This window comes from Accipiter gentilis, chromosome 12 (assembly GCF_929443795.1).
Source record: "Accipiter gentilis chromosome 12, bAccGen1.1, whole genome shotgun sequence".
NCBI lineage: Eukaryota > Metazoa > Chordata > Aves > Accipitriformes > Accipitridae > Astur > Astur gentilis.
In genome coordinates, this window is record NC_064891.1 from 33,053,193 (window position 1) to 33,079,661 (window position 26,469).

The 26,469-nt window shown below is 39.9% G+C and overlaps 1 protein-coding gene across 2 annotated transcripts in view; it reads left to right on the forward strand.

The window, feature by feature from the left end:
• DKK2 (dickkopf WNT signaling pathway inhibitor 2) overlaps positions 1-26,469 on the forward strand; it is a 136,762-nt gene that overhangs the window by 44,616 nt on the left and 65,677 nt on the right. The window contains exon 1 of one of the 2 annotated variants that reach the window (XM_049815470.1): positions 12,237-12,370. The exons of the other annotated variant lie outside the window; for it this stretch is intronic. Coding sequence (XP_049671427.1) covers positions 12,355-12,370 — 16 coding nt within the window. The 5' untranslated portion in view covers positions 12,237-12,354. Of the gene's footprint in view, positions 1-12,236; positions 12,371-26,469 lie in introns of those variants that run through there. 2 annotated transcript variants of the gene reach the window in all.

The window sequence follows — 26,469 nt, forward strand, 5'->3', positions numbered from 1 at the left end:
AGACCAGGTGAGCAGCAGCTAATAGATTTCCCTGTTAGTCGGCTCCTGGGTGGCCTTTGTGAGAAGAGAGTTGCGATGAGCAAACACCCAGGTTGAGGGATGGAGATCTCAGACACATGCTGCCTGCTCTTCTGGGGGTCGCAGGGGGTTTTGTAGGAACTGGTACTACTGTACTACCCCCCTCTCTGCCAGAAATGGGTATGTGAGGAAGCAGCCGACTTTCTTGTCTCTCGTACAGCTTGAGCAGGGCTGGCTCCAGGTGCAAAGCAAGCAGAGGGGTGACTCCCAGCAGCTCCAGTATGTCTTATTTGCCGACACCATGCCCATGGAAACCCTGAGCGCGATGCCAGAGCGTGCGGGAGGCAGCTAGAAATAGGGGTACGGAAGGAGTCGTACTTCCTTCGTGCAGCAGTTGGGTACAGTTTCCACTTCCCACCTCGCTGTGGAAGCAGGACCTGCTCCGCTCTCCAAAAGGTCTTTGTCCCAAGTTCCCCCTTTGTCTCCGCTGCCCCTCCTTTTTTTTCTGCTTTTCTCGTGAGCGCTTCCTGTACTGATCATTTGCTTTACCTCTAAGTAAATACCATTTCAAAATATTGAGGTGAGATGCCTCTCGGGCTCTGAATTAATGTTTATCCTGTCTCATGGTTGTTTAAGTTGCCTCCTGAGAAGAGAGTAGGCCGGCACTTTAATACAGCAGTCCTATAGAGTAAAAATCAAAATATTCATTAATTCAATTAGTTGATGTGTAAAAATGGTGGCCCAAATTTTTAACATTATCAGGCATGCATATTAGTTTTCCCAATTCTTTTGTGAAGTAGCTGAAGATTCTCACCTCAGTACATGGTTTATAACCCTTGGGATCTGCATTTGCAATCTTTCTGTTCAGGGAGTGACAAGAGAATGGTTTTCAGGCCATTTTTTCTTCCTCTAATGAAAATTATTTACAGAAACTGTGTGAATTACTCAAAGCAAAGTCTGAAATACTAATGCTTTAACATGTGCTTCAGTTTGAAAATGGAGGCAAATTTGTCTACACTGAATTTGAAGCATGGGACTGACTCCAGGAGAAGCAGTATAGACAAATGGTACCAACTAAATATCTTACTAGGGACTTGGGACCTGAAAACAACATGGTCATGTTATCATACTGTGCTAATTTGTTTTAGTTGTCAACAGAACTTCTTTTTTGCAGGGATTGTCCTGCTCTGACTTAACTGTACTTTTCTGAAGCCAGCTCTGTTGCAAGGAGCTTGGGAACCTTTGCACAGTGTTTTCATGGGGACACCCTAAGCTAAAAAAACATTTTAGTTCATGCTCTTTTGAGTGATCTTGGAATACTCTGTGTTTCTACATGAAATTATATTAAGTTCACATTGTTAGGAGACTTGGACATTCAACTACACAAGATCTAATGTCTTGGCATTTTGAATTTATCAGGGTTAAACTGTGAATTGAAACTTTTTGAGGGGACCGAAGGGAAAGTGTGTGTGTGTATGTGTGTGAAATAATAAAGTCACTTCTACAAAGGAATGACCAAAGAAAATGTTTGCCTGAGTCTGTAGGCTGTCTGGCACAGCTGTGATTGCTAAAAGTTGAACAGATCTCACCATAATTTTAAGATACAAATAGTTACTAATTAGATTTTTCTGTTTATACACTGTGATTTTTCTCCCCCCCCCCCCCCCCCCCCTTTTTTTTTTCATCTGCAGTGTCTTGATAAGAAGCAGTAAATGTAAGCTGGGGTCGCAAACTTGTTATATTTTGGCAGTGGATAGCAGTGTGAGAGCAAATTTGAAAGAAAGTGTTAAGCTTTAAAGGTCTGCAGTTTGACAGGCTGTTATCTTTTATCCTTCTAGCACAAATCTTTATGCTGACTTCTCTTGTATCCCCCTGTTCCCCAGGGGAACTCGGGTTCACTTGCATGTTGCTGGACAAGAGACAAAGAAGATCTGTTCAACACATGTAGAACAGATGCTCAGGGGAGGAGGGGGGAATTTTCCGGCACAGTTACTGTAATATCCATTGCTGCTGTCTTGCTCCCTGTGTAAGTGCTGCTGGCCTCTGCAGAGCTAGTCTTGGGGATTTTCCCATCCTGGAGACAGCCCACCCAGAGAGCTGTCCCTGCAGACATTTGCATATCAAAAACACTCTGGTAGGGTGTCACCTGCTTCTGCACCTAGAGCACTTTTTAAGAAGAAAGAATAAAATAGATTGAAATGCTGAATGGCTCACTTCTCCAAGACACAGCTTAGGGTATGCAAGAATACGGGGTCAGGAGAGAATACTTGCTAGTTCTGGTCACTCATAGCAATGGTGGTCAACAAGCAGGCATCCCTTTTTCATGCTCTGTGGTTGAGCAAGTTGTGGACAGCAGGAGGTGAGGTATTATGAGTCACGTACTCATGTGAGGCATGTAGGTATATAATACAGTAGGTATATAATGTAGGCAGAAGGAGCTAAAAATATAGCTATTTGAGAAATACAGAAATGTCTTAGGGAAGTACTTGATCCTGGGGAGTATGGAAGGGCACTGTGATTGATGCTACAAGAGAGGAAAGGCAAATGATCTTTGTAATTTGCCCAGTGACTTTTGTGCAGATCTTTAAAGGAGTTTTCTGCCAGGGTGGTCAAACATAGGTTGAATTGGTTGCAGTGACTTCAGTCCTTGGAATAACAGGAGTGAAGATGCAAAGCATGGAGAAATTACTCTGAGGCATAAACCATCGACCAATTATGCTGCATTTTTATTCTGTTGTTTTCAACAGCACATGGGAGTGCAGCAAAAATAGATGCAGGACAGAATTTCCCCTTCCTAAGCAATGTGTATGAAGTTAGATTCCAGCCCAGCCTAGCAAATACACTTTCTGCTACCAGAGGATCAAACATGAAGTAAAAATGAAAATATAGTCTACTGCTATACATCACTGTTCCCCAGGCTCTGCAATTGCATCTGACCAGCCGAACAAGCAATCACACTTAGAAATGGCCATATACTAAGCTGCTAGAGAGTTGTATGACTACTTGAACGGCTTTACCACAGTGCAATGTGGCTCAGTTACTGCTTGAATAAATCAAACTTTGGGACACCCAATTAGAATAGAGATTTAGGGCCAAGATACAAAAAGCATCTTTTCAGATAGGACAAATATATATTTCAGGTAGGGAAATATTTGCAGGCAAAGTTCCCAGGACAGAGAGGCGTTTCCCCAAACATAGAAAATAAAAAAACACTCCACCTGCATCTGGCTTTGACAGAAAACAGAAATGTCATGGTGACTTGTAGCAACCTGGCAAAACCGGGGAGTGTGAAACCTTACCATCTAGCCTGGAAAAGGGTCCAGGCTGCTTCTCCTGTCTCTGAGGAAAGCTGTGCACAGCTGTATTTTTGTATGTGTACAAATATATACAATAGGTTAATGAGTCTATTTTGTTCTCAAGAAATGATGGAATGATCTGCTCGATAGTGTGTTTTGGTTCCCCTAGATCATTTGGGCTCGTGAATGTCCTGGGCCGATTGAGACAGGAGTTGAAGCATTGCCTTATTAGTTGCAGCATATGATTTTGTTTAGGTGTTTAAGACTGGAAAAAAGAGCATTCAGAGTACTTTCCAGGTAGGCAATGTCTTCCTACATGGAGAATATCTCAGCTGGCCTGAAAGAAACGCTTGTTGTTTCTCCCACAGTAGTCCTGCCCTTTTACAGTAGTTTGCTATGCAATGTTGACTAGGGGGAATAAATGACATGTGGTTGATAGCTGTATTTGTTTCTCTGAGATATCCCGGAAGATAATGTTGGATTCTTGCTCCTCTACCTCTGTTCTTATTTGCTACCTGGTTCTGTCTTGTTACAAGCAGAGTTACTATGGGAGGTGATGACTTCTGCAAAGTAGGTACAATCTGGCTATCTCTTTCCAGCAGGCTGGAAGGGGTGTTTGCAGGGATATGCTTTGAGATGGAATATCATTCCCTTGTGTTGGATTAATTATTGCAGCTTCCTAACTGACGTACTGGAGCACCAAACTGCTCTCAGTTCAGAATGAAAATTGGCATTGGATGTTGTACAAGCAAAGCAGGTTTGCAGTGCTGTCAGATCTCAGGTTTAAATTGTAGATGTGGTATGCACAGTTTTTTTAAATTTTTGTGGAAATAAATACAACACATAACCAGTTAGGCCACAGCCATTTGGTGTCATCAATAACAGTAGAAAGTTTTCAAGAAATAGGATATATTCTGGGTTTTTGTTCAAGTGACTGAGGGTATTAAACATGTGATGCTGAATGGAACTTCAAAATATTTATCTATTTCATATGAAATGTTTTAAAAATGCTACGCTCAGGACAGCTGAGTTGTAGTGTGTTAAGGTATTGTGAAGAACCTAATAAATGTGAACTCCCTTTACACAAATACAGTGACCAAACAGCAAACCAGAATCTGCTTTGAGTGCTAAGCATCTTTAATGACTTTGATAATTTTCACTCTCTTCAGGTAAAATTGTTTACTTTTTAAATTACTCAACCTGCTAGTACTTAAATTAGGGTTTTTTATGACCTTTCCTAAAAAGTTTACAAAAGTGGAATTGTAAATGGAGCTGAAAACAAGCAAAAAAACCCAACAACCCACACCAGGAAGAAAAGCTGTATTGTAACAGTCACCTCAAAGTTTAGTAAGATGAAACGGTGGGAAACTCAAATTCTGTAGAACATTATGGCATGGAAATGTATGCATGTCTGCATTGGGGGTTTTCTGGAACACGTTTTCATAAAATCAGTAACATGGTCAAGTGGCTTTACTCTTATGGTTTCCTGGGGCTATTACTATTTTATAGAAATTAGTGCACCGGACATCCCAAGTTCTTTATTTTTATTATTCATGCTTTACACTGTGGTTTAGACTAAACTACCCCTTGCCAGTTTTAAAAGACATTCTCTTTACTGTCTTGCTGCTTCCTTATGTTATTAGTCTGTTAGACATCATGGTGAGTTTAATTTTTGAGAACAATAACCTGCAAATACTGGGTTTTCTTTTTATTAGTCTGGCCTCCTGTTTAAATGCATGTATGATTGCTGCTTTTTTTTTTTTTTTTTAACACCATAGAATCACAGTTCTTATTAGTTGTACAGTCTGCTTTCAAAATAAAAGTTACTTTTAGATACAGAACCTGCCTTTAAATCCTTGAACTGGAAAGTAAAGCACTTGCCCAGTTTTAATCACATCAGCTGGATTTCAGTCAAATCTCTGTGTTTAAGTTCCTGTGTTTAAGTATCTCGGTTGTGATTCAGGATCAACTTAATATGGTCCAGAATGGTTTTGCATTTAAGGACCATCTAGTTTTGGTTAGAAGGGATCATTTGGACCTTCTGTCACTTCAGCTGCCTTTCTGAGGGTATGGTGCTCCTAGTTTGTCTAATGCCATTGTGATGGGTTGACCCTGGCTGGACGCCAGGTGCCCACCAAAGCCGCTCTATCGCTCCCCCATCCTCAGCTCGACAGGGGAGAGAAAATATAACAAAGAACTTGTGGGTCGAGATAAGGACAGGAGAGATCATTCACTAATTACCGTCATGGGCAAAACAGACTCAGATTGGGGAAAATTAACTCAATTTATTACAAATCAACCAGAGTAGATTAATGAGAAATAAAACCAAATCTCAGAACACCTTTCCTCCACCCCTCCCTTCTTCCTGGGCACAACTTCACTCCTGGATTCTCTACCAACCCCCCCCCCCCCCACCCAGTGGCACAGGAGGACAGGGAATGGGGTTTACGGTCATTTCATCACACGTTATTTTCTGCCGCTTCATCCTCCTCAGGGCGAGGGCTCATCACACTCTTCCCCTGCTCCAGCTTGGGGTCCCTCCCACGGGAGACAGTCCTCCATGAACTTCTGCAACGTGGGTCCCTCCCATGGGAGACAGTTCTCCATGAACTGCTCCAGCATGGGTCCTTTCCACGGCGTGCAGTCCTTCAGGAGCACACTGCTCCAGCGTGGGTCCCCCACGGGGTCATAAGTCCTGCCAGAAAACCTGCTCCGTGGGCTCCTCTCTCCACAGATCCACAGGTCCTGCCAGGAGCCTGCTCCAGCGCGGGGTTCCCATGGGGTCACAGCCTCCTTTGGGAGCCCACCTGCTCCGGCGTGGGGTCCTCCCTGGGCTTCAGGTGGAGATCTGCTCCACCGTGGACCTCCCTGGACTGCAGGGGGACAGCCTGCCTCACCAGGGTCTTCACCACGGGCTGCAGGGGAATCTCTGCTTGGGCACCTGGAGCATCTCCTCCCCTCCTTCTGCACTGACCTGGGGGTCTGCAGGGCTGTTTCTCTTACATGTTCTCACTCCTCACTCCGGCGGCTGTTTCTCCCCGTCCCAACATTTTTCCTTCTTAAAAATGTTATCACAGAGGCGTTACCACTATCACTGGCTCGGCCTTGGCCGGCGGCGGGTCCGTCTCAGAGCCGGCTGGTACGGGGTCTCTCGAACACAGGGGAAGCTTCCAGCAGCTTCTTACAGAAGCCACCCCTGTAACCCCCCCAGCTACCAAAACCTTGCCACACAAAGCCAATACAGCCATGAAAATAGGCAAGTCACACAGCTGTGGCTCATATAGAAGGATGCTGCTTTGCCAATACTTTTACAGGATGTTTTTTGAAATTCTTGTTAGTCTAAGCCTCTCTCCCTTTTCCTGTGCTCCTGTGGTTGGATATTAATATATATTAAAATTTAGGAATTACTTTAAAAGGTTTTTTTGAGTGTCCTTAGAGAAGACTTGGTATTCTCATGCTTTTGGTATTACTACTTTGTCTATCTTGCCTAAAAAAAAAAAAAAAATAAAAGGGAAGGGGTGGGGGGGGGGGAGGAAAAAAGGTTCATCTGACCCTGAAATTCCAGATGCCTGAGATTAAAAGAAAGGACTGGGTTATCCCATAATCTATACTGGCACTGTAGCTGCTAAGTAATTTAATGTGAATGCTGTGGAAATGATGATGTATGCCATCAATTGCTGTGAACACAGCTGTGTTTCATCAATCTCTGTTTCCCATAATGAGACAGAGAACTATCAATGACTTTTACATATTTGATGTCAGCATTTGGGTAGGTCTGAGGTTTAATTATTTTATGGAGTTTTCTTTCAGTCATCTTGGGTCCTCCCATTTCTTATTGTTTTTATTCAGTAGCAAGTGAGGCATCATTATTTTAATAGCTAACAAAGAGAAATCTCAAATGAAAAAAATCTGCTTTGTTCATGGGAACAGAGATAGAAAACTACAATATCCTGCTTTTAGACTGACTTAGCTGTTCTGTCATTCATCAGATGACAGTAAAATCAGTTCCCTTCCTGGCTGACAAGATATCCCAAGTCTGGGGTGCTCAGCCATTGCACCTTTCCAAATTAATATTTGCTTGGCTGTGGATTGCCACTTCTCTGATTCCAACCCCCCCTCCCCCTGCTTCTTCTCTTGTCCTAAGAGATGTTTCTTTATTTCCATCTCTTTTTCCCTTGACGCTATATTAAATTAATTTCCAGTAATAACCTTTTTTTTCCCCAATCAAAATTCTCCTAATCCTCATCTCAAGCTGTGGGGAGAAGTTCCCTCAAGCTTCAGCTCATTGGCAGATAATAGTCCTAGTGGCAAGGTTCTCGTGGTGCTGCACTAAACTGATGGAAAAATCTGAAATTACATGGTTCTGGGGTTGCTATATTGTGTGTTTCAAAGTCACAGAGCCAAAAATGGGTTTTGATTTACTGTGACTTAATTCAGTCCTGACGTGGGGCAAAAACCTTCATCCAAATCGTTGTAAGGCAGTGGATGCTATACTATCCTGTTCCCATGTTACTGGTTTTATGTAGGAGCTGCTGCCAGGTTGTAGTACATATGCAATGTACCATGAAGTGTTCTAGCAGAACTCTTGTTATCTAGATCAGGCAGTGATTTATCTTTGCTGGATGATTTAAAGCATTTTATATACTTGTATGTATTGCCTTATTATAAACTAGCTCTCTTTATATTTATCAACTTCTCGTACATAAGGAAATAAAACTATCATACACTTCTCGTAACACCTTTGCAATGCACATCATGAATGTAAAATGATTTCAACTCAAGTCAAATATGTGCTTTATTTACATCTCCCTATCAGGGAAAAGTAGGTACGTTCATTTACACTTCATCATAGTTTGGCAGAATGACAGTTTCTGCCTCTATTTTTTGATCACTTCTACCTTAATCTCTCTCTATTAGTCCAGAAGTGCCTAGTTTTGTCTACTATTTCAGTGAAGAGTGCTTTTCATTTATAAGCACATTAGACTGGATATTAGGCTGTATTGTTTAGCATGTCCTGGTGCAAACCTAATATACAGTACTGGTGGGATGATACAATGTGTACAAACATAGTTCTGTTTTGAATCTAGTCATGAATTATCTAAGTAAGCATCATAATGTGGGTGACTCCGCAAAACACATCATACTTGATAGTTGTGATGTTATAGCACATTGGTGAAATGTATGAGGTCAGAGGTGGATTTCCTTAGTAATAAGCATCACTTTTTGTAGCATCAATTATAGACCAGAAAAAAGGCCAAAAAAAGGCAATACACATTATTTGTCCTAGTATGTTTTAGGTTGTTGTTTTTGTGGGTTTTGGTTTTTGGTGTTTTGTTGGGTTTTTTTAAGTATTGCTGGGCTTCAGTCCAAATACTAGGTATAATTTTATCAAGCTCTTTGTAAATATGTGCCTCAAAAATAATTACTTCTGCTTCTCTTTTGCTAGAGCATAGATATATGTCTCCCCAAGTAAGCCCAGAAAGAGACGTAGAAATCTCTATAATATACTAGGATTTGACTTGCAAGGAGAATTGAGTTATTAAAAGAAATAGAAGAAAAATGAAAGAAAACCTATGCCTTTAATGAAGAGAATAAAGGAGAAAAGAGAACGTTGATTTAATCTATTGATTTGCTCTGAAGAAAGAGAACAGATGTTTTCTGTTAGGTCCCTGGATAAAATTCAGTAGGCGCCACTAATACTTACGGACTGGTGACTTCTGATAAGATTGAAAATTGATGTCTGCTCTGTTGTTACCAAATGGATATGGCAGGTTACACTGCTGTAGGTGACTCATTTCAGAGTACTTTAATACAGAAATAATATCTCATTTTCCTAGACTGAGACAAAAACAAGAAATGTTTTGCCAGCAGTTTGCAGCTCCAAAGACGTGTCAGCCATGAAGCGTTTAATGCTTATGGTAGGCAGTGGAACACATAAGGCTCCTTTGTTGTACGTCTGCATCCCTTTGGATGCCTAGGAAAAGGATAGATTATCTTTATTTGCCTTATTTCTATTTGTCAGTCATCTCTTTGAATGTCTAATTCAATAATTATCTACAGAGGTGCTCAAGGAGATGTGATTAAACTGTAGAGGTGTTGGAAGCAAGTAATTTCAGCATTGGCCCAGTTTATCTGACCGCCTCTCCTTTGACAGATCCAAACATTAAACAGATCACATTTAATGGAAGTTCAAAGACTTCTCCAAAAGGTTCAGAAGGCTCTCTGATCAGGAAAAAAAAAAAAAAAAAAGTTTCTTGTTTGCCTTCTTGGAAACCACTCGAAGCAACGTAACTCTGGAATTCAGATTGTCCCCTGGTGATTTTTGAGAGGCCTGAGCAAAGTCTGCTGAGGTCAGTGTAGACGCTCCCAGGTGTCTCACCAGCTTTCAGGCAAGGAAAGCAGAAAATCCATGCAGAATGCCCCGTGATGCAAACGAAGCACACACATGCTATGTATGTGTTCTACACGCACACACATCCACATGCCTATATATACATGCAAATATATATAAGGCAAAGAATTTGGATTCTTGCTTTGACTGAGAAATCCACTTCAGGTACTGCACTACTAGGCAGGATCTTTCTATGAGGTGACTGGAGTCTTTTCTTTACACTTCTCTTACAAGGAAAAGGAAAAGGCCTTGCTTCTCAGCCTTCCTGAGAGTTTTGGTGTGGGGCTTTTATGTATTTAAATACATGCACACCCCCACCATATTCACTGTCCTGCCTTTCTGCTGTTCCTGTACCTCCTGGAAGGTGCTATAAACTGCACAGGTTAATATTTAAAATAAAAAAAAATACAGGTTTGAAAACCGTGTTTTCCTGATGAAGTGACTTTGAAGTATGTGCTTGGATTTGTTTAGCTTTGCAGTAGCTTTTTTTTGTAGTAGCAGGTCATTTCATACAGTGTGCAGTGTCCTAAAAGGACAGACAATTCAGATTTTGGTACCTTATGCAGAAAGTCATTGTGGTAACTGTGGGACTCGCTCGCAAGTCATGAGCTATAAGGCTTGGTGCTTGGACTCTAGCCTGGGGCAGATTAGTTCCTACTTAGGGGTGAAATCTGTGGAGAATCCAGAAAACCTATAGAAGGCTCTAAGGCTCTTAATGAGAGACTTCTGTAGCATAAAATGATGTGCTCTTTAAAAGACTTGAAGAAAGCAAGAAAGAATTTGAGAAAAAGCATGGCATAATTTTGGTGTGATGTCTTGGGTATGAGCTAGTCAATATTGTTTATAAATCTCCATTTTGTGATGCATGAGGTCAAAAATTATATTGATCTCCAGAACGTTGCTTAGTACTTAAAATGAGTCTCAAATATAACCCAGCTGATGTGTAACAGGCATTACAGACTTGGAATGAAGTCAGATGAATGGAAACATAATTTAACTTTCCAAGTTTCTTTTACTTTCCAAGTATTTTAAATGTCCAATTATAACAGATTCTGTAAAGAGTAGTTGACTCTCAGCTGTTAAGCAGATCCAAATCTCTAAAGAGGTTTTCCTGAGAGGAAAAAAAATGTCAGTGAGAAATGGGCAATGTTCCCTATTCTTCTTCAGAATGCTGTAGGATTTCTAGCTGCTGCATGATCAGCTTTACTTAGAGAGATATCTGTAACCTTCTACGGATTCTAATCATGGTCTTGTGTCAGTATTACACGTAATCCCATGCTCAAATTTAAGCCGTTCAGTTGTCCTGTTGAAGTCACTAAAATTAACAAGTGGAGAAGGAATTATTCACATGCTCAATTTAATACCAAGTATTCATAAATTTTGAGGGCCAAAAGTCATTAAAATCATCTGGTCAGGCTCTTTGCACAATTCAGGCTGTAGATCATTAATCCATGTTTTATACAGTGCTTCAGGAGCTGTCTGGGACAGAATATGTATTTTTGAAGAATATCCAATCTTGAATTAAAGGCTTCAAGTGATGGACAGTCAATGAAAACTGTGTATTGGCTGGTTGAATGGTTACCCTTCACTCAGAAAAAATACATTCCTGATTTATAATCTGAAGTTTTACACATTCACATTGCTGGATTTTGTATTTTATCTGTTTGGTTTCAATAGCCTTTATCAGTCTCTTCCTTTTCTTCTCAGATAAGCATGCAAGGACATCAATCTACTCCTCTCTAATCTTCTTTTTGAAGAAAGCAAATTAACTGAATTTAAGTGAGACCTTGACTCATTCTTGTACTTGTTTTGTTAGCCCCTTCCAATTTTGTTACACTTCAAATGTGTTTGCTCACTCTTCTAAATTAGGAGCAACGCAAGTTGTCTGGAGAGACAACTTTCTGATGAGCAACAACGCGTGACACTCGGAAGCATGAGCATTTTGGTTCAGATAAGGACATAAAACTCCAGACTCATAAACAAACCTCATTCCAAACTCCTCATGCTATTTCAAATATTCAGTATCCGTCTAGACTCTGCACGAGAAAAGCTCCCTGATGTTGCAGCAGAGATGCAACCGAAGATACTGAAACAGCCAACAAAATAAAGGGGAATGACAGTAGCTGCACACACAAGTCCTGTACTTCTTTTTAACAAGGAGAGTAGGTCCTGTTGTGCAAGGTTTAAGTCCTGTTGACGTCTGTGTTCGCTAACAGCATTTGAGACCACATAATGTCTTGCAAGGCTGGGCCCTACGCTGACAGAAGATTGAAATAGAAACGACGAGTTGTTTTAAGTGCTAGCTAGGAAGTCACTGAAAAGGCACAGACTAATCTGTGAGGACTTGTTTAGAGACTAAATCTGTGTCAACAAAATAACTTTATACTGATGATATGAAGTCAGTCAAATGACTTGGCTTTGGTCTAAAACTAATCTAGGACAGATTGTGGCATCATCCAAATTCCAGCATCCAGTTTTCCACTTAGTACAGGCGGACAGGGCTTCTCTATCTTTACAGCTTTTCCCCGGGAGTTCAGGTCAACCATTCGTACCAGATTTGCACTAGAAACTTGCTGAACTGACTCAAGTTTCCTGCCAGGAATATACGTATATTATCACGAGGGGCTTGTAAGGCTGTTGCTATAGCTGATGGTCACAATCAGAGGTAAGATCATCTTTCCACTGGGTATCAAGTCATGCAGATGCTACTATCTTTAAAGAAAAAATTGTATTTATGTTCCCTGCTATGCCTCTAGGAGGGTAGAGCTGTGATTCGCCCAGCTACCACCAGATGCCAGTGTTTACTGTACACAAGTACTAGTGCACCCAGGCCGGCAGCGTGGCAGCAAACCACCCAGGCTCTCACAGGAGCTTCATGGTGTTAAAAAGTTGGTACCTCTTGTTTTGGATGAGGATTTGGACCTAGGGTGGTGACCAAGCTGAGATCTTCTGATAACAGGAGGAATCAAACCAGCCTCCCTCTGATGTGTTAAAAGCAGGTAGCATCCCTCTGCTCTTCTGCAGAGTGGAAAAATTGGAGAGCTACACCCTCATCAAATGAAGTCAATGAGAGCCAGTGGTAACATCAGGATCCTGGTTGCTTCCACAGTGCAGGAAAAGGTTTGGGAAGAATCAGAGAAGGTGTCTTGCGTGCTGATCCTTTGGCAGATAGGCCAAAAGTAAAGTAATCCAAACCCAATGAGAGACGTACAAGAGCTGTAAGAGAGCTTTGCAGTCCTAGAGGTGCAAAATACAAACCCGCTGGCTTGTGTAATGCGTTCCTATTTAAAGAACTGAAACCCCCCAAAATAAAATAAAATTGAGGAATGAAGATGCTATTGGGGAAATAAAGGGTCAGTTCCCCATAAGATAGAGGTCTTTACTTTGAGGGAAGTAAAATTGTAAATTTGGTGTCCAAATAAGTATTTATGGGGAAAACAAAGTTATAAATGTAGTCAATGTCAATTTATCTTTAGCCTGTGCACCTGAAAAGTGTTATGTTTTATCCATGAGGAGTGTATGTATCTGGCTTTGCATGGCTCTGCTCCCTCAAGCCATTTTGGGAGCACATACATTGAATTTCAATATATGATGTGGAGTCAACAGGTGAAGTTTGGACTTTCACATTTCCTTTATTTTATAGGTGAATAGTTATTTACACTATGCAAAAATTCATAGCACTGTTTCAGCAAAATCCTTACTCTAGGAATCTTTTTATTAATAAAATGTGATTTGTGATGACTTGTACTTCTAATCAAGAAAGAATAAGCAACAGAACTTAGTCTTGGAGGTGTTAACTTACTATTTGTTTTAGAAAAATACATTAATACCTGTTTTTCATTGTGACCTAGCAAAAATCTATTTCTAATGAGAAGAAGGACCTTTCGTATTTCAATTGTAGGAACATGTGGGCATGTATTTTTCTCAAAGATTTTAATCTATCTTTTTAACCCTTGATCCATTCTTGTATTTTTTGATATGCATATTCCATGCAAAGTTAGATGCAAAACTCTACAGCTCCTTTGTATCTGAGCCTTGGGCCTCTTTAAAAAAAAAATTAAAATCACTGTCTTTTTTTGTTAATTTTGTTACTGGAAACAATACAGATTAACAAATCAGAATATACTTGCGTTGTTCCAGCAAAAAAACAAAAATGGAATTTTCTTCTTTATTCTCTCTGAAGGCTAATAATATGAAACGTGCAAAGTCTCAGCTCAGGCTAGGTGCCTCTGCAACAAGTTACTCTTGTCAGGAGAAAAAAAAAAATAAAAATGGAGCTAGGGTTATAAAACATTCATAGAAAGCACACGGGCTCTGTGTAGAAGTGCCAATTTTGTTTTGTTCCTTTCCCATAAGTAATCCAGGGTGGTATAAAATGTTACATGATATTTCATGTTGTGATGCTTCAAAGTTGTTCATGTAGGAATAGTATAGGATGGAAATCATAGCTTGGACTGGTAGCTGAAGCCAGGTGGGAGCATTATCACGCAGGAATTTTACACAGGTAATCTCCTGACACCTGCTACCCTTCAGAACAAATGTCCATAGGTCCAAGGTTTTAAAAACAGCTCAAAACTGTTATTCATAGATTTATGGGTCTGATTTAAGGGCATATTGAATATTTGTCTTAGTCTTTTTCTGAAAGCAAAATAGGCCTAATTTCAAAACACAAAGATACTTTCCAAATACCACATCGAATTACTTGTAATTAGCCATAAAATCTTATGCAGAGAGCATCCTTAGATATGCTTTCAGTTTGGTAATCTGAACCAAGACAGTATTTGGTTTAAGCTGTTTAATCCATTTAATGAAAAGTAATGAGTAATAGGGAGAGCTGACCATTCTGATATGCTTCTTGTCATTGATTGTGATGGATTAAACCAGGGAATTATTACTGGCTATCCCTGAGTATCACCCTCTCAGGAGCCATTTATTTGCCCTGGTCTTTGAGCTCTTAGTAAACAGGATGATACATTCCCTTCTAACATGCATTTTAAATTACTTGCAGCTCACACTTGGAAGAGGAATATTTGCAACTGAACTTTTTTGTTTTCTCATTTCTTTTACTGATTTGCGAGGCTTTGATTGAAGACTTCCATCTTTTGCTTTTTGTTTTAGCAATGGTAATTAACATTTGCATGCGATTAATGCAGCAGTCAATCCAAAGGAGGGCTGGTAGGTAGAATAACTTGATTAATGTCTTTTCACAGACATCAGGTAATCTGCAAGAAAAAGCACCATTAGAACAAGAATTAGAACCAATTTTCATCTTGGTGGACATTTCTAAAGGATATCTTCTGCAGGCAGTCAGGCCATTGGGAAGGGACTTTTCACGCAAGGATGAAGGCGGTTACTGGGGTCGGTCTCTGCTGGTGCACGTTGCTAGTGACCGGCTTTGTCCTCCTGAGCTGAAGCTACTGATCCAAGTTAATGTTTTTATGCTCTCCTGTTGCTACTGCACAGAGCTTTGAAGTATCGCAACTTGAAGTACTATGAAGCTTTTCTATGCCAGCCAGATTACTTATGGGAAAGGGATGAAATAAAAAGAATACAGATACTGCAGTTAACAACACTGACATCATCACTGGTCCCCTTTCAATTCCTCTGTCAGCTTTGATTCTTCTCCTTCACTTTATTATTTGGAAATGGTATTAAATGCGGATGAGGCAGCATACATTTCAAGTCATCAAAGCCCTGTCAGTCACACTTAGACAATCAAACCTTTCTTTGGGGTACCTGACATTAACTGCTTGTGATATGGTGCCTGATCACGGCCTGGAAGCTATTTCAATACTGCTGAATTCCTGCTCTGTGGAGTCGGGCAAATTGCAATATCTTTTATTCCTCTCTCATAAATGGATCATGAACTGGGTTTTTACAGCTGTAGGACACTTTGTGCATCTGAGCAGAATCTTAATATTGTGTTTTTCTTCAAAGTGAAGGGTGTCATGGCTTTAAGTTTCCAAATTTAAATCTCGTAGAAGCTGAGGTATGAGAGTTTCAGCGATGCGGATGCTCCTCCAGGTTCTCACCTGCACTTTGTTCTTAATTGAAGTTGTGTTTCTTGGACAGTAGAGGGATAGCTGAGGATTACAGCAAGTTTAAGAAAAAAACCATTACGGAAGGAGACAAATATCCTTCCTATCCCTTTATCCATAATAAGGGGGCAGTTGTCTGTTAGTGCAAATTGTTTGCTAAATCCATTTCCATTCACACAAGTTTGCAGTAGGGTTAATGTGTAGATGCCTCTGCCATCACTTGAAACATACTCTAAGCTGGACAAGAATATGTTTTAAGACCTGAGATGAAAAATTGATGAAAAAAGAGTAGCATGAAACAGAGATTTTTTTTTTTTTTTTTTTTTTTTTTTTTCTTTCCCCTAGCCCTTTTTAAAAATTTGGATCTAATAGCAGACACCAAGTTAAGAAATGACAGGGTTTTAAATGTAAAAGTATGTATTTAGATTATTGCTGTTGATTTGTGCCTGATTTTCTGAACCAGTAGCACTGTTTCTTGGAAATAAGCTTAGGAAAAATGGTTATTATGTTTCATAAATCATACCACACCCAATTTGCTGATCTGTACGCAGCACTGGAAGAATATAGGAGAATAAGTCCAGTCCAGGTACATTCATGTTATATCTTCTATTCAGTTTAAGACGTCAAGATTTTGTTTAGCCTTTCCCTACTCACCTGGCCATATTTTTGATTGTGAAGCACATTCTTCCTTATGTCTATAAAACTGGCTTTGATTGGTGATTTCTTTAATGACTATTACACTACCTCCTATGGCAGTCTCTTAGCAGAAAGCAAGAGAACTTCAACAAATATGCTCTATAAACCCCTTTATTAAGAAATAAGACACTTTTATGCAGAAATATCTGTCCCAAGGGAGATTTTAATCAAGATAACAAAAAGCATGAAGAGAAACTGATTTTGGGAACTAAGTGCAAATTTTGCCTGCAACTAGTTTTGAATACTTTGGGAATATGTTGCCTCAGAAATCACCTCATTCCTTCAGTGGAGTGACTGTGTTTGTTATGTATGTCTGAAAAGACCAAAGCCATTTTGGATGTGGAGCGCAGGAGTGCAGAGATCATCATACCTGTCAGCACCAGGTTCTTGTTGTTTTATGTTACAGCTATGTAATGTTTAAATAAAAATAAATTAAGTGTTAAGTAGAAAGTCTTCCTGCCTTAGTGCAAATAGCAACATACTCCTGGCATGACAATATAGCAGTTGTTTGCTCTGTGCTGGAGATGATCTCATAGTTGTTTTAATCAAAAAGAGACATACTCCGTCAGAGGGCCATAGCTATGGAAATTGAATCTTCTATCGTTCTGCCAAGAACTTTCTTTGTTGTCCTTTGGGTCACATTGCAAAGCTTATTTTGTTGTGCTAGGGTTTTCCGAGTGAGAAATTGCACAAACTTTTGATTGTGGAGCCTCAGAAGGCTCTTCTCATGCAGGCTGGGATGCATTAAAGAAATGAGTGGACTTAGTGTCATATCACACATGCCTACTCTCTCCATTGGCTGTCTGTGCTCTTTTTTCCCCTCTTTCCCAATTATCTGCTTAACATTTACTCAAAATTCATAAAATGGAACAAGCCTTTGTACAGTGTATGTTGGAGTATATACTAGAGTATATTTTGGTATGGACTATATCTGGAGTATGTTTTGATAGATGAGACAAATACTATTTGTATTTATGTGGTTTGAATGCTATTACTTTTCTTTAGAGAGCTAACAAGTGCTCAGTAGATTTTATTATTATTTTTTTAACATTGGAAAACCACTAAGGAATCCACAAAGTCAAAAGCTTGCTTGTAAAGATCTCTAGTTCCTTTGCTTGTGTGCTTGTAACTCACAAATACTGTGTGTTTTTAGAACAACAGCTGTTAATGAGCAGGCTTTTCAATCAGTTATGAATTGAATATTGAAACATGAAAGATACACTGTGGTTGCATCAGTTTTATTAATTCTTATAATTTTTTTTATACTGCGCTTTTTAAGTAATTTTCTGTTTCTGTGTTTTCTAAGAAACAGATTACATTCTATTAAGAAAAGACTGTTATTGCAGTCTAGAAGAAACCTCTTCTAGATGAAAAAGGAAAGATGCCTGGGGTGTCTGATGTGGGAACCTCTATCATACTGTGTCATCTGGGACTATGAATGGAAAGTCAGCGTGATCCCAAAGTTACTACCAAAGAAACTAGAAAGACAGGAAAGGAAGAAACCTTCTGACCACTGCCAGATGCAGTGCTGGAACCTAACATACATTGCAGGAATTAAAACCATCCACAGGTGTTGTAGAAAATCCCCTCATTCAAATTGGAATCCTATTTGTATTGTGTTCAATAGCAAAACTCCAACGGATTTTGAAGGTACCATATCAGAGCCTTATTTCATAGCCTGTGGGGATGAGTCCTCTTCCTTAAACCAGTTTTTTTGAATTTCTGTGTTTGACCTCAAATCTTCCTACTCGACTTTATGGAACAGCAAAATACAATATTTATTGTGCAAATGGCAATGTAAGGCAACACACTGTAAAAGTAATCTACATGAAATGTTTTCTTTTGCTAGGATATGCAGTTCACGTCAGTTTGGTGTTTTAAGAGTCACACGGCAATTCAGCAGATTTATGGCTTCACTGAAAACTGTGATGACATACCCTTGCACTCCTTGGCTCTCAGTGCAACATCTGGGCCCGTGTCCAATACTTGATAAACAAGTTATCCACAAAGTGATACAAAACCCGTTTTGATTTAATGCACGAGGACATTCTTCTGTCAATTAGTATAAGTTAAAGGTCCATAGGTGCTTGATCCACCCAGACTCTTGGATGCGCTGTTATCTCTGAGCGTGCAGCCTGGGCAAGCTCCGTACTCACTTGCAGTCCCATTGGCGTCCATGGGATTCAGCACTGGTGCTTATCTCCAAAGCTTTTTGGTGCTTTCAGGAGGTGTAAATTAAAAGCAGCCACTCAAACAAACCATGCTCAGTTCCAGTTTCATGAGCCACACCTCGTATTTATTCCCTGTGAATATTTCTTCCTAGGTGTTGCCTGTATCTCCTGATAGCGATGGACTGTATTTCCCTTTGAGAGAGTTGGGAGTATAATTGTGTCTCTTTGGCATACTTTCTTTCTCTGAATGCCATGCTAGGAATGTATTAATATCTCTTTGATAGGCCAGAGGAATGTGGAATGTGCATACTGACTGGGCGTCTGAAGCCCAGGGGAGGGCAGATGAGGAGGGAGGTTGGGCTGATGGAAACCCTCTTGCCTGCAGGAGGTAGGAGTTGTGGAATTTGCTGTGCCACACTTTCATACCAAGCTTCTCTCTGTTTTGCTAGTGGCATCCCTACACAATGTTATATCATCTGTACCCAACCCTTCACCAACACCCTCTTTTGTGTGACCTTGGGGCAATCCTGGGTGAAATGTAACTGGAACTGGATGATACGGTGTCTTCCTGAACTTGCAAGACATAAAAGCAAGCTTAAAAACAAGGAGGCAAGCAAAAGAACACAGATACCTCTTTTATGCCTGGTTTATTTATATAATTTTAGCTGTGGTTTATGCTTTCACGTTTGTGTTTCTCTAGTCCTGCTTGAAGCCCCAGGGGTTGTTACAAGTTCTCACTAATTAAAAATATGATATATTTTTCCGGCAATTCTTTTTAGGCTCCTTACATTGCAGTCAAACTGTGGGTAGACTTTATCAGCTGTATATGCTTACATGTGCCTTCTATTTCTGCTATATGGGAAAAAAAGGCATTTTAACATGCATTTTGTACTCTACTCAAAACACCACGTGGCTGTTAGTTTGTTTTAAACATGGATTATTTCTCAATGTTATCACTATTGTTACAAAAAATAATTGTTGTCTTTGTTGTCCTTGTAGCTCTTTTCCACTTAGAGCATTTATTGAATTCCTTGGCTAGTGTTATAATTCAAGCCATTATTAAAAATACTGGAAATACCTAATTGAGGACAGGCTCCTTGGGAATGTCTATATATATACTCATACGTACATATATATTTCCAGTTCGTGAGCCATTAATACGAACTTCTTGAATGCAGTGTTTTATCTAGTCTGTGTCTCCCTTGGTGGCTTATGAAAATGTCAAGGGAGACAGTTTTAAAAGACTTGCTCTGCTCAAACTGTATGACATTTATTGCATCTCTACTATCCACTACACATGTATCCTGTTACAGGAGAGCAGATTTGTTTGATGTGATTTGTACTTATCTTGTAGTCTAATTTAACTTATTTCTGTAAAATACTAACCTTTCTATTTAGTAGCATTACACCCCTCCTTTCTCCATTTCATGTTAAGCCTTTTGCTTCAAACTTCCTTTCTCTCAGTATTTGTTTTAGCTCTCAGTGCTTGCTTTTCATTCCTGTTCAAGTATTGTGATAATAATCTTCCTACCGTGTTTCTTAGTTGTGGTGGGGCGTTCGTTTGTTTTTCAGTAGGAATTGACTTTGTCTTGTGTTAGTATGTTGAAAGCATTTATTACTTGCACAGTTTTACTTGAATATGAATTTCAGCTCTTCGTGAGTTGACCTCAGTGTGATATACCTTCATCTTTGTTCTAGACACTAAAAAAAAAAGACAAAACTCCCCAAATTTAAAGCTATGCATGTGATATTTGATCTTGCTGGAGAGTACCCCTGTTATTTTTTTTAAATGTCTTTATCAGTAATAATCAATAATAATTCAAAGCCTGAAGTTCTACTAACATAGGCAGAATCCTGCTGGTGTCCTTGGGAATTGTGCCTTCAAAAATGAACAAGCAATTAACGTTAGGATTTCTGTCTAAAGACAGTAGCTGAATGGGTACTCGGGCAGAGTGCTGTTCAGGTTGCCAGCCCCAAGTTTCTCTCCCCACCCAAGTCAGAGAGCTGTCTGCAATTACTGCTACATAAGGGACTTGGCTAACTGTGGGATGCTGAACACTCAAAAATCCCATTAATTTGAGAGGGAATAGTTGTTCTCGGCCTTTCTCTGGACTAGGCTGTATATGTTTCTAGCTGGATTGCTCCAGAGACCTGGCAAAGAGTCTGGAGGGCATTTTCCTAGGCTGTTACACAACGTTTTGCTCACAAATGTGCAGAATATCCCCAAAGGACTAAATGTTGTTGGTAACATGACACACCCTCCCACCCACCCCCAAAGAATACTGTCTATTAAACCCTTTTTAGTTTGTTATGGTATTATAGATCCTGAACAGTGCATATTCACAAAACCGTTGTGAAGCCACTGTCCTATCCCATTTCTCCCTAAGAGGCCTTTGATGCTGTTGGTCCTATTCCGTGGCTCACCAGTGTTATTCAAGTCATTATTTAGGCTTTGCAAAACCTGCCCTCAGGCTCTCAACTTCTTTGAACATGCCTCAGCTTTTCCAGTCTCCAAGTCCTTTCTTCATACTCTGTACCATGGAAGACTGTTGTGAAACACATTTTCTGCATTCTTGCCCCTTCGAGGGCTTCCATATTAAAATGTTCTCCAAACTGCTTTATTTGAGTATAAAGCTCAAAAGTTCTGAAAGCTCTGATTTTATAGACTCGAGGGGAAAACCAAGTAGGACCTTAAAGGGGATCATCCTCTACAGAGTTTTTGAAACAGCAGGCTTTTGTGATGGCTTAGTCAAAAAAATAGATTTTCAGTTAAATGGTTGTTTTAAATGAGGTGTATGGCTCTTGTGACAATTGCAGTAATTAACTGAAAAATAGTCCGTTTCCAGTGCCACCTTATTTGGGGCTTTTAGACAAATACATTGAAGATATTTTTATGAAAAATTAACATTTTGCATAGCTTCTACTTATCTGATCAGCCCTAGCATTGAGGTCTTGGCAAGAGTGAGAAAAGGAGAGTGTCATTTTAGAGAGAAAAAACAATTGGGTAGCCGAAACTTTTTTTTTCAGGAGGGAAAGGAGGTGAGGCAATGGTTGGTTAGGAAGAAGAGCTTGCAATTTGACTTGTTGCAGCCACAGAAGGCTGAAACATGAGGGAGCCGTCTTCAGCTGGTATGCTTGCTAAAAAGACTAGGGTTTAGCTTAATTGGAAGAAAGACTTGAGGACTGTGTTAGCTCTTCAGTGGTAAAAATAAAGTAAGTTTCGTGTTTATCCTTAGTGTTTATTTTCTCCTCCGAATTTCCCTCCCTTCACAAAACAAAACTAAATGCAGTGGATGAAAGCAGACTTTACCTTTAAAATCTGATTTGATGGAAGGATCTTCTGAATGAAAAATATTTAGGCTGTTCATCCCTTTCTCTCTGCATATTTAGCAGTACAGGATGCATGAGTATAAATGCTGGGCAGCTGGGAGCTGTTTGTTTTTAGAGAACTGGAAGCTCTTTGAAAACTGCAGGAGTAGATATGTTTCTGAAGTTTTATTTAATTGTTTAGCTTTCTGTCATCCAGAAGTGCAGTGTTTACTTAAATGTTATACAAGCTCAGTGTTGTAAATTAACAAGTACTGTTGTAAATTAGGAGTCTTGGCTTTAAACTGTTGGACTTAATACTGTAATTGAAAACAGATCTACAAATGCTCAGCTGCTGAGTCTTAACTTTATAGAAATACCTTGGTTTCAGAATGGACATTCCCAGGCAGTTCTGAAAGTGTGCTGTGCTAAACCTGAGGCGTATATTTGAACTTTTGTGATCAAATGAAACCTGCCACGCAAATCTGAGACATCCACGCAATCCAAGGTTTGATGCTAGCAATGCATGCCCTCTTTTTGGGGCATAGGTGCTGTGTAGCTCCTGTGTAAGGTCTTGTTATTAAATGTGTGCACAGTCCCAGGAATTAGATTTTAATCTACATGGTGTAATTAAGACTGTTTTTTTTTCTTTATGAAGGAAAATTTATGACATTGGCATTCATATTTCAGGCCAAGTTTCTCCATCATGCTGCATGAAAACACAGTCACAATTAGAGATGGAAGCTTAGAGCAAGATATAGCTCTATGAGTGCCCTAAATGAGAGTTAAGCTATCCCAAAGAGATGTGTTTTGCAGATGAGATGTGATGGAGTAGAAGGATCACAAACAAGTCAGGATACTAACACTGTTTCAAAGAGTACAGCTGCAGGCAGAACCAAATAGGTAAGAAGAGGCAAAGCATAAAACTAAAAAAAATCTGGGAAGATGTTAATAGGAGGCAAGACTTCAATGTGCACTCTTCATACGATCTCTGTTCTCACTTCCCTTAAAAAAGAATGTATACATTTTATCCATATCTGATGGAGGTATTTATTTAAGAGGATAGCAGAGCATGAACCATGGGAGTGGAAATGACTGAACAGTAATAGGACAGACATTTACCATATGGAGATCCTTACTGCTGAGTGCTACGTGTTTTCTGTAAAGAAATTAGATTTCAAGTAAGAGATGCAAGTTAGATGTTGCTTCAGATAATGTTGCCTCAGTGATGGTTTTCCACGTCGAACTCGTCACCAAAGAAGTAGGAAAAAAACGAGTGAGTTAAAAAGGCAAAACCCCTCTCTTAAAAAGTGGCTGAGGTAGGCAGAAAATGTTCATTGGTGGGTGAGGAAGAGGGAGATGTTGTAGACATTGGATTTGGTGAGGGTTAATAGTCAACAGTTAATAAGATTGTAATTCATCACTTTAGTAAATGGAATTGAAATTTTTCCTTGTCAGTTCTCCAGTCTACATCTGAGAGTAATCCTCTTGTCTCAAGTATTAAGCATGAGGCATCACTCGATACCCAAGATATTTCAAGCAGTAAACAAATATGTTCCTTGTTTCTCTCCCCATTCCGCTAGAGTGTTAGATTTTGAGGTTACTGAGTTTGGGGAGGATGGTAGGAAGGGAACATGCCATCTGTTGCTTTGTTTGATTAAAGAGATGGCTCATGCCTTTTACCTCCAATTCCTGAAGAGATGAGTTGCCGCAGTTGCGAACATCCTGTCATAAGCTGGCGCTAAGCTCTGGGCAAAATTGCTGGTATTGTTAGTGTTGCAACTTCACAAATCATGAGACAAATTCATTTTTTGGTTTCTTTTCTGATACTTGAAATTACAGAGGCAGTTGCTGTGCTGTTTTTCTGTTTGTACATTAAGAAAACAACCAGTTTGCCTACACGCATGGTAGAACATGTCATGTGGTGTCACTTCTGGTTTTCCTCCTCCCTGTTAGGAAAGGTGGCATGTTCCCCAGCTGTCTCCTGCTTTCCTCTCTACAAGAGCGCTCAGCTCCCATCCTATACCTTGGAGCAGGATGTGGCTGAGGCCAAAACCACCAGGGGTGATTTTGCAGCTTGGAATTTCCCCCATGGCTGTTGTGTCCGTCTCCTAAGTATAGCAGAAGAGAAGTGTTTGTCTCAGCAATTGCTTTTGTTAAGGGCTGATTTTAGATGGTGAACGCTGCTGCTGTGAACTCAGTTTCATGACATTGAAGTGATGCACCACGATTTGATTACTGAGCCACTGCTAGCTTTGTTGCCTTTTGCCAGGAGTTTTTTGTGTCACATGTCTTCAGAAGAATAAGATGCTCTGTGTGAGCTGCTGTATGCTGTCCTTCAATCTTCCATGGCAAATAAAATGCTTGTTAAGCCACAAGTGCCTCTGTCAGAATGAAGTTACACGTGGAGTTCTGAGGCAGCATTTACATGATTTTTTAATGTGAATGAACCTGTTGGTGACTTTATTCCAATGCCAAATAAAGTCAAGACCTCTCAAGTGTCAGTCTTTGCACAGAAACAGACCTTTTTACATTAGATTGTAGAGGCTTCAGTGTTAAATTCTTGTAAGTAACAAGGCAAAAGCATTTTCAAGAAGATAAGAAGAAACCTGCATCTTTTTTCAAGCCTCTGTTTAAGTAGACTTCTTACTAAGAGAAACTATATAATTCTTGGCTTCATTAGAAGGAAGTCTAGTCAAGTAATTTTCTTTTAGTAGCCAAGTGAAAAAAACCCAAAGTTAATGCTCAGTATTTAAATAATGTGCTTATTGTTGGTGACATTGTTCCTGCACTGCAGCAGGCTCCAAAATTGCTCACAATGCCAACCTGGCAAATGATAGCACTTGGGTATGGTCAGTTCTGGTGCAAGTCTAACACACCTTAAGAAATGCATTTAAACCTTTTTCCTGCCTCGATTTTTCTTCTGTAATGGATTAAATGTAGTACTGGTCTATACGTGCAGCTATGACTAGGATGTGATACAGCAAAGTGTGTAATCAGAGTTGCCACCAGCATGAGGAACCATCACCTCTTAAAGTTAGAGCTGTGAATTTTCATCTTTCAAGGTATCTTGAGTTTTTCCTAAGCAGTGCTAAACATCAGACCTTCACAGCACCCCCAGCTCTGCTTTCAGTGGTATTCATGGGACTTGATTTATCAATGGGAAACAAGTATTAATCTTGCTGAGAGCCTGTGATTGCAGACAGCCTTCCCTGTGCCATCCATTGCTCGTCCTTCTGACTCTAGCAGTTTGTTCCAATCCTGTGCTGGCCCACAGTACTGCCGATGCTGCTGACGTGTGGCATGGCAAATGAGATCATTGGCCAGCTCTGTGTTAAAATAACCTTTTTTGCTTTCATTTGTGTAAGATTATGTTTGTAAACATTTGTGCATGTTTATGCTTGTGTAAGATTAATTCCTTCCCCTGGTTTTCCACACCAGCTCAGCTGAGAGGTGGCATGGGAAGAAGGGAGCGAGAGGAAAGAATTGTCTAAACTGGCCCTGATGCTAACGAACGAAAGGCTGGAACTGGAGCTTTGGTGTATAGGTCTACAGCACATTGGCTTTGGCCACAAAGCCAGTTTCCTTGTTCCTGCTTTGTCCCACCAACGTTCAGTGACTTCCTGTATCTCATGTCCAATCTGAGCTTATTTCCTGGTTAGTAATGACATTGCTCCTGTGCTTGTAGAGCATATAAAACATATAAAATTGGTCTACATTCTTATAACTTTTAATATGTGAATTCCCTGTCTTAAATGAAACTTTTATAAGTATTGGAATTCAAGGGGAATAATACTGGAGTTTCCTGGATATTATGTGTCTAGCAGTCATCTTTCTAGCTCTGTTTATTTTACATATCAATGATTTTACATCAGAAACTTGAAAACAAATGTATGCTTTGACTGCACTAAGGAGAGCAGCAGAACGTACCTGAGCTATAAGAAGCGGTTTAGCCATTGCTGTGTGGAGCCCTCAAGGAACTGATTTACCCTTCACTGCCCCGAGAAATTTGTACTCTCCTACCTACAGCCTATGCTTAGCTTGTACTACAGGACTAAATATAGACCTTATTCATTTCTGCTTTTTGTCAGGCTTTGTTTATGGCTCAGAAGCAGCACATGGAGATTGGAGGAGCTTACATTTCCTTATGCTTGTATTGGCCATTGGCTCTAGATGAAGAAATATGTGAGCAACATTTATTAAATATGATCAATTGCAGATCTGTAAGTTCATGTCACTTCCACGAACATTTTTCCATTTAAACTCTTAATTCTCCCTCTTGTGACCTCAGAATGGTAATTTATCACAATCTGCTAGCATTTGAACATTTCTGATGTTATAGACAGAGATTTGTGAATGTCCAGGGCCTAGATGATCTCAAGCCAGGTCAGCAGATCCCAGCCTCCCAGATCCTTGAACATGAACTTTAGGGACTGTTTTTACAAAAGGGAGCATTCAGTTCAATAAAAGCTGACTATTTTCAGGGTTAGAGGCTGGAATTGGTGCCTTTATTGAGCTGAGTAGGAAACAGAGCGTGTGGAAACTCCTACTGA